Genomic DNA, 9,424 nt, shown 5'->3' on the forward strand with positions numbered 1-9,424 from the left:
TGAGGATATGCAGGTCTTTGGACTCCTCCATCGTCAGTCCACAACAAAACGACGGTTGGAGGAGGAACGCCTCATCTTCCGGCTAGGAACTCTCCAACCACAAGGGATGAACTCGGGTTTCACCAGTTTCCTCATTTCCCCTCCCCCCACCTTGTCTCAGTCAAATCCATCGAATTCAGCACCGCCTTCCTAACCTGCAATCTTCTTCCCGACCTCTCCGCCCCCACCCCAGTCTGACCTATCACCCTCACCTTGACCTCTTTCCACCTATCACATTTCCGACGCCCCTCCCCCAAGTCCCTCCTCCCTATCTTTTATCTTAGCCTGCTGGACAAACTGTCCTCATTCCTGAAGAAGGGCTAATGCCCGAAACGTCGATTCTCCTGTACTCTAACCTCTCTGCAATCTCCTATCATTGTTGCTTGCTGATTTTGCAAAGACTTCCTTAAATCTGAGAATATCTTTCTTAGCTTTCCTTTAAACTTCTCTTTTAGTCTTTTCTTTGCACAGATTTTTGCTTCTGTACATGATACACTCATTCCCAATTTAGCAAAAAGAAAAGAATTGCTTTTATAAAGCACCATTACTATCTCAGGCTATCTCAAAGTGCTGGGCAGCTACTGAAGTGCTTATTGAAGCTCAGTCACTGGTCGAATGCAGGAAATGTGACAGCCAATGTAGACACAGTAAGCTCCCATAAACAGTATAGAGATAATGGCCAATAATCTGCTTTAGGATTGATTGATGGATAAATACTGCCAGGGGTCCCAGGAGAACTCCCTGGCTATTTTTCAAACTGTGTTGTGGGATCTTTTGCATCCATCAGAGAGGGCAGATGGAATCTCATTTCAAACAACTGCACCTCTGACAGTTTAGCACTGACACATTAAAGGCATTTTATTCTGGTTTGCAGCTTGACCCTATGATCCACTTCCTCAATTTTTTTGTTCACTGCAATTTAAGGCCAATAGTTCCAAAAACACATTTCCTGAAATCCAGTGTCTTAGCAACCCTGTGCTCATACTGTCTAATTGCATTATTATGATCAGTGCTTGTTTATCTCTCCATTTTCCAATATTTGCCTCTCTTTAAACAGATGGTATCAAGGGGCAGGCTTGTGTTAGCTCTGTTTACTCACCCCTATTTAATTATGCTAATCAAATTGCCCCATAATCATCATCCTCTCCCTCCCCGATGCCCAGTTTGTTACTCAGATCACTCCACGCTGATTTTCTTCTGTTGCTGAGCCATACAATACCAGACTGAGCTGCTAAAGTGTCTCATACTGCAAGGCGTGCAATTACAAAGCCAGCTAGTTAAAGAGCGAGCAGAATAACAATAAGAGAAAGAAAACTAATCTCTACCATCATCAAAGTGAGGTAATTCAGAATTCTTTGACTCATTCGCCATGCACCTCTGTGTTCACTGACTTACATTGACTCCCAGTCATCATTAGTCGAGAGTGTGTTGCTGGAAAAGCACAGCAGGACTGCTGGAAAAGCACAGCAGCTTACATAAGCCATTCATCAGGTAGGGCTTTTGCCCAAAACATCAATTCTCCTGCTCCTCGGATGCTGCCTTACCTGCTGTGCGTTTCCAGCACCACACTCTCAATTCTGATCTCCAGCATCTGCAGTTCTCACTTCCTATCACTCTGAGTTATCAATACCCTGATTTTAAAACTTTCATCGTTGTTTTCAATCCCTACCATGTTCTCACTCCTCGCTACCTCTGTAACATCAAGCATAGAAACATAAAAAATAGGAACAGGAATAAGCTTTTGACCCTTCATGTCTGCTCCTCCATTCAATATGATCGCAGTTGATCATCCAACTCAGTACTCTTCCCACTGTCTCCTATATCCTTTGATCCCTGTAGCCTTAAGAACAATATCTAACTCCTCCTTGAAACCATTCAATGCTTCGGTTTCAATTGCTTTCTGTGGCAGAGAATTCCATACGTTCACCACTCTTGAAGAATTTATTTTCTCATCTTCGTCTAAGTGGTCTATCATGTATCATTAAACTGTGATTCTTGGATTTAGACACCCTGTCATCAGGAACAGCCTTCCTGCATTTACCCTGAAAGAATTTGACAGATTTCTATGAGATTAACCCCACCCCCAATCTTCAAAACTCCAGTGAATATAGTCCTAACTGACCCAGTCTCCCTTCAGACATCAGTCCTGCTATCCCAGACTCCCTCCACAGCCAAGGTATCCTTTGTCAGATAAGACCAAAACTCCACACAATACACAATGCAGTCCCACAATCTTCCAAGACCATTTCATTCCTCAAACTAAGATCTCTGCCATGATTCTAACCTTTTCTGTTTCACTATGGATGGCTGAGCCTTAATGTGTCTAGGCCCTTATCTCGGAATTTCCTCCAAAAAGATCTCTCAGTCCTATCTGCGTCTCTCAAAAAGAACACCCTAAAATCAGCCTCTATGAAACAGCTCTTGGCCAACTGTCCTAATAATTTCTGCCTTGTTTTTGTGTCTTTTTCTTTCAGATTATATTTGTCTGAAGCACCCTGTGCTGTTTTAGTGACACTAAATAAGTGTAAAATGTTAAGTTTGAAAGAGTAGTCACAGTTAAATTGTTTTACAAGTCAAATCAGATGGTTTGTAGCACACAGGGTTCTATCAAGAAATGTGTGCGAAATGCTTCATTAGCGATGTGCGATTTGAATTCAAGTGGAAGTCATTAAACATAGCACATAAGAGAAAGAGAAACTTCATCTGCAAACCTTCTGGTGAGTATACAAAGTAGGAAATGAGAATAAACGTCAACAGGATAAAAATTTACAGGCCCCTGGTCACAGACTTGTTAAAATCTCAGCACAAATTTAAATTAGAAGTGATCATCAGCACAAGGTCCTGCAGCAAATGGACATGGTAGGTCCTATCAAATGAGCAGACTGTAAAAGTCATTTGGTAGAATGCCTCGTCACCAGAAATTACAAACAAGACCAAGATGGACTTGGTTGGCAGTGAGAAAGCCCATCCACATACTGGCCTCGAGGTTACTTATCCTCCTTGTGGAATGTGTCCTTGCAGAGTTCACCCATGGGTCACCCCCTGCAGTGTCTGTGCCACAAGATTTTGTGCTCTACTGGCTGTTTCCCAGGGGAACACACTAAATCAAACTTCAACTTCCTGGAGGACCATTAGCTTCGTGAAAGATGGTTTTTGGTCTGTCCAAGATTTGATGGTCTTAGAGTCAGAGTAACAGAGTCATAGAGCATAGAAACAGACTCTTCAGTCTAAACAGTCCATGCCAAACATAATCCCAAATTAAACTGGTCCCACCTGCCTGCTCCTGGCCCATATCCCTCCAAACTTTCCTATTCATGTACTTATCCAAATGTCTGGTGTAAAGCTTGTGCTTGACCCAGTGTGGCTGATGGGCACATTTCAAGGTCCAGGACCATGTGCTGAGGGCTAGACTGAAGCTTGGGACATCCCCTGCATAGGGACAATGGGGAAAGGTAACTGGTTAAGGCCTTTCAGCCATAGTTCACAGAGGGGCTGGATGGGACTAAGAATCGTTCAACAAATGTACATTGTAAATCAAGTGCACTTTCTGTAACTTACAATTTGAAAAGTTTTCCCCTTGGGCTGTGAATCTGTGAAACTTTTTAAATTATAAGATTATTAAAATTGCATAGGGTGGAATGTGCTGTACGAGGACAATTCTTGTAAATTCTGAAATATTTAAGTCAAATGGTTTTGTGATTGTTTTTGTTTATAAATTTTAATAATAAAACCAATATTTTTGAAAACAGAAACAACCTTGAACTTGTCAGTGCAAGGTCAATGTGAAACTGGACCTCCAGTGTTTGAACTGTCAGTACCTGGTAGGTATTAGACAGAATGAAATTTGGCCCAAAGCCTTATCAGCAACTGGTGGAAGATAAATCCTAGGGGAAGGTAGAGACAGAATGACTTAATGAGAAAAACCATGAAAAATATCAGTATTATTTGCAAATGAGTTCCCTGTTCTTATAAAGTCATGGAGTCACATAGCTTGGTCCAACTCACCCATGCTGACCAGATTTCTCAAACTAAACTAGCCCCACTTGCCTGCATTTGACCCATATCTCTCTAAACCTTTCCTATTCATGTACCGATCCAAATGTCTTTTAAAAGTAACCGTATCCACACGTACCACTTCCTCTGGCAGTTCACTCCATACATGCACTACCTTCTGTGTGAATGAGTTGCCCCTCATGTTACTTTTAAATATTTTCCTTCTTACCTTAAAAATAATTCTCCTATTTTTGAACTTCCCCACCTTGAGGGAAAATACCTTTGCTAGAAGACTATATCTATGCCACACATATTTTATAAATCTCTGTAAGGTCACCCCTCAACCTTGTACGCTCCAATGAAAAAAGTTTCAGCTTATTCAGCCTTTTCTGAGAACTCAAACCCTCCAATCCTGGCAACTTCCTGGTAAATAGAGTCGTAAAGATACAGTACGTAAACAGACTCTTCCGTCCAACTCGTCCATGCTGACCAGATATCCTAAATAAATCTAGTCCTATTTGCCAGCACTTGGTCCATATCCCTCTAAACCGGCACTGCTGCCTTACAACGCCAGGTCCCAGGTATGATTCCAGTCTTGGGTGACTGTCTGTGTGGAGTTTGCACGTACTCCCCATGCCTGCATGGGTTTCCTCTGAGTGCTCCAGTTTTCTCCCACAGCCCAAGGATTTGCAGGTTAGATGAATTGGCTATGCTAAATTGTCCATAGTGTTCAGGGATGTGTAGATTAGGCGCATTAGCCATTGGAAATGTAGGGTTATAGGTTAAGGGCATGCATCTGGGAGGGATATTCTTCGGAAGGTCGGTGTGGACTTGTTGGGCCAAATGGCCTGTTTCCACATGGTAAGTGTTCTCTGTTCTAGGTGTTCTATGTTAAACCCTTCCTATTCATATACCCATCCAGATGCCTTTTAAATGTTGTAATTGTACCAGCCTCCACCACTTCCTCTAGCAGCTCAGCCCATACACGCACCACCTCTGTATGAAAAAGTTGCCTCTTAGTTCCCTTTTACATTTTTCCCCTAAACCTATGCTCTCTAGTTCTGGACTTGCCCCATCCCAGGGAAAAGACATATCCATTCCCCTCGTGATTTTATAAGTCTCTATAAAGTCATCCCTCAGCCTCTGATGTTCCAGGGAAAACAGCCTCAGGCTATTCAGCCTCTCCCAATAGCTCAAACTCTCCAACCCTAGCAACATCCTTGTAAATCTTTCCTGAACCCTCTCAAGTTTCACAATATCATTCTGATTGGAGGGAAACCAGAACTGTACACAGTATACAGGTTGTAATGAGCCTGTTTTGAAGTTTATGAGATGAGTCAGACCGGTTTTATTGGTTTTTCCTTCTAGGGTGCAGGAATACATTGCTGTTTCCCATCTTCTTAGGAACATTTATTCTTTAGTTGATTACTTGTATTTCAGTGGTGACCCTCTAATGATTACTGCCTAATTCCCAGTACAGCAAGGATTGAATTTTGGTCACCTCTCTCACCAAAAATACAGATAATTACCTCTTTAAGCCCCTTAAACAGACCTGCATAAAGGATTGTCTGGTAACATATTCCACAGTCGTAATTTGAATATGACCTATTGTTTTTAAGCAATGGACTCTACAATTGCTGAGTTCCTGGTGGGTTGAGTGTCTTGGTCACTGAATGGCTAGGTGACTGGCCATACTCTGGGTCAGTGTTGCTTTAATAACGGAAGTGAGAGCCCCTCACCTCAAAGCCTTAGCAGAGAGACCGAAACTGAGGGTCCATTTCCACAGGGAAATCAGAGCAAAACCCTTTGTTTCAATAGGGGGAAACAAAGGTCCTTCAAGGGATGAAGACAAAAAAAAATTTAAGTTATTCCCTCAGCAGAAGTACTGTCAGCATTCATAGAAAATCAGTGACTTCTGGGATTGATTACTTTGGTCCTGTCAGATAATCCAGACCTGTTGAAATCACGGAAGCCAAGCCTAATCTAAACAAGTGGAGGACTGCTGGGTTTAAGAGTCATGTGCTGGCTGGAATTCCTTAGGTAGCCCCACAGAGTTTTCTCTTTTATCCCAAATAGGGCAAGGTTGGAATGACAAAGCTGTCCATCCTGAAGCCACGTTGAATCTTAGAAACATCAGTAAAAGGTCATAGAGTTATACAGCGCAGAAACACACCCCTCAGTCCAACTCATCCATGCTGACCAGACAGCCTATAAATCTAGTCCCATTTGCCAGCAATTGGCCCATATCCCTCTAAACCATTTATATTCACGTACTGATCCAAATGCCTTTAAAATGTTTAATTGTACCAGCTTCCACCACTTCCTCTGACAACTCATTCCATGCACGCACCACCTTCTGTGTAAAAATGTTGCCCCTGTGCCCTCTAGTTTTGGACTCACCTACCCTGGGAGAAAGACCCTGGCTTTTACCCTATCCACGCTCCTCATGATTTTATAAAGCTCTATAAGATCACCCCTCAATCTCCAGCGCTCCCGGGAAAATAGCCCCAGCCTATTCGGTCTCTCCCTGTAGCTCAAACCCTCCAATCCCAACAACATCCTTGTCAATCGTTTCAACACTCTTTTAAGTTTAACAACATATTTGTGAAACTTGAATGCAGTATTCCAATAGTGGCCTAACCAATGTCCTGTACAGCTGCAATATGACCTCCCAACTCCTCTACTCAAAGCCTTGACCAATAAAATGCAGAATTCTGGGAGATCCATACATCATTTAAGATTCCTGGAATTGCAACCTCAACGGTTGACCTTCCTGATCTAATAAACTGCACAGGCCTGACTTCCCCGTTATCAGATGGAACCAGTTAACGGTATCAGATTTGGTAAGACCAATCATCATTTTACCAACGTCAATGTATTCACCTCGAGTGAGGCAGCAAGACTATTCCACGTGACTAGAAACACACACACACACACACACACACACACACACACGTTACCTTAATGAAGGATGCCTTTTTGAGGAATTCAGAAACATAGTCTTGTCCCTGTAAGGGTCAGAAAAATGAAGAAATAAAGGAAAATACAGTGAATACATAAAAAGAAAAAATATTGGGTAGAATCAGAAATCAACTGTGAATATGTCCAATGGAAAACCAAAGAAATGAGGATACTGGAAATTAGAAACAAAATCAGAAATTGGTGGAAAAACCCAGCAAGTCTGGCAGCATCTTTGGAGAGAAAACAGAGTTAATGTTTCAGGTTCAGTGACCCTTCCTCAAAACATGAACAGAAGACTGTTCTTAAGAAAGGTCTCTGGATCTGAACAATAACTCTGCTTTCTCTTCAGAGATGCTGCCAGACCTACCTAGAAATTTTCCAGCAATTTCTTATTTTACTGTTGAACATGTCCATAATTGACGCCTGATTGAGAATGGCATATTCCTATCCCGGAAGTGGAATACACTTTTAAAAAGCACCAGAATCCAGGCTGATAATGCTATGGTCTCAGCTCCAGCCTCCTGAGACAATGTGCTCTCAGGAGAGTTGTGCTCATTTACCTTACTGTGCCACTGCTATTGGTGCCCCAAAGAATGAGCTCTGAACTAACACGTCTGCCTTTGAGGAAAAAGGCAATGTGGGATAAGTGAAATTCTCCCATCACTTTGAACATTTCCCTATTTAATTAAAGGAAGGTTACAATCCCCTGGTCTTGGTGTCTAACCACATGGGAGGTGGTGCTCTGTCTAGATTAATCATTCACAATCATGATACTACCATAATTGGAAACTCTCAATGCTTTTCCAAAGGTGACAACCTGACTTTGTGTTTTTATTCTTCTTTCTAAAATGGATGATTCATATTTTCCCAGCTCCCATTTTCCAGTTGCCAGGTCTTTACCCCTTCACCTCACCTAAAGTAATCTTATTGTGGCCTCTCTGTGAACTCTTCAAAACTTACTCTCCCATCTATCTTGGCGTCATTAATAAATGGCATTTGTCCCTTCATCAAAATCATTTATATAAATTATAAATGATTGAGGTGCTAGCACCGATCCTTGTGTTACATCATTTATTTCATCTTACCAACTAGAAGGAAACTGAGTGATTTACAAGGATGGCTTTGTGTTTTGAAATTTGGTGTATTTTGTAAAACCTGTTTGTGTAGCTGTGGGTTCCAGCAATGTACAGACAAATTAGGGGCAAGGGGTTACATTTGAAACTGGTTTGTGGACTAGGGATCAAGTATTAATAATAAAGATCCTCTGCCTGCCAACAACAAGCTGATTGGTTGTCAGGTAGGTGAATAGCTTGGGTGTGAGCAAGACAGAGAGAAGCTAGTCAAACCAGAAGGGAAACCAGCACAAAAAAAAACTGTTCTCTGAAGTAAGCCACCTTAAACCTGATAAAAACCAGCTTATCTTTCCTTCAGCAGAGGCTGCAAGCTGTGACTTAGAATCAGATAGGTCAGAGACCTTTCATAGGTGAAACAGCCACCCTGCACCTTTTGCAAACCAGTGGAAGCATTCAGAAAATGGTTGAGGAGGACCTTTTGGCTCAGCAAGAACCAACTAAATAGATCTTATGAACAAAGATGATGGAACTGTTTTCCCTGTTTTCCCTCTGTCTTTGTTTTTTTTCCTTATGGTGTTTTTTTCTTATGATGTTTTTTTTCCAATCTATGTGTATAAAAGGCATTTTGAGTTTAAATTTGTAGAGTTTATTTAACTTCGTTTAATTGTTTACTTATGAGTGGAATCTAATGACCTGTTATAACAGTGAGTTTTTTGTTAAACACAGAAACTTTGTTTAAAGAACATAGAACATAGAAGAATACAGCGCAGTACAGGCCCTTTGGCCCTCGATGTTGCGCCGATCCAAGCCCACCTAACCTACACTAGCCCACTATCCTCCATATGCCTATCCAATGCCCGTTTAAATGCCCATAAAGAGGGAGAGTCCACCACTGCTACTGGCAGGGCATCCCATGAACTCACGACTCACTGAGTAAAGAATCTACCCCTCTGTCCTATACCTAACCCCCCCCCCCCTTAATTTAAAGCTATGCCCCCTTGTAATAGCTGACTCCATACATGGAAAAAGGTTCCCATGGTCAACCCTATCTAAACCCCTAATCATCTTGTACACCTCTATCAAGTCACCCCTAAACCTTCTTTTCTCCAATGAAAACAACCCCAAGTGCCTCAGCCTTAGCTCATACGATCTTCCTACAATACCAGGCAACATCTTGGTAAACCTCCTCTGCACCCGTTCCAGTACCTCCACATCCTTCCTATAGTATGGAGACCAAAACTGCACACAATACTCCACATGTGGCCGCACCAGAGTCTTATACAACTGCAACATGACCTCAGAACTCCGGAACTCAATTCCTCTACCAATAAAAGCCAGTACGCCATATGCCTCCTTCA

The 9,424-nt window shown here is 42.1% G+C and overlaps 1 protein-coding gene across 13 annotated transcripts in view; it reads right to left on the reverse strand.

Moving 5' to 3' along the window:
* camkk1a (calcium/calmodulin-dependent protein kinase kinase 1, alpha a) overlaps nucleotides 1-9,424 on the reverse strand; it is a 242,033-nt gene that overhangs the window by 5,363 nt on the left and 227,246 nt on the right. For 12 of the 13 annotated variants that reach the window (XM_043718834.1, XM_043718828.1, XM_043718833.1 and 9 more), the window contains one exon: nucleotides 6,993-7,040. The exons of the other annotated variant lie outside the window; for it this stretch is intronic. In XM_043718834.1, the coding sequence (XP_043574769.1) occupies nucleotides 6,993-7,040 (48 nt within the window). The remainder of the gene's footprint in view (nucleotides 1-6,992; nucleotides 7,041-9,424) is intronic. 13 annotated transcript variants of the gene reach the window in all.

Source organism: Chiloscyllium plagiosum, chromosome 28 (assembly GCF_004010195.1).
Source record: "Chiloscyllium plagiosum isolate BGI_BamShark_2017 chromosome 28, ASM401019v2, whole genome shotgun sequence".
Classification (NCBI taxonomy): Eukaryota; Metazoa; Chordata; class Chondrichthyes; order Orectolobiformes; family Hemiscylliidae; genus Chiloscyllium; species Chiloscyllium plagiosum.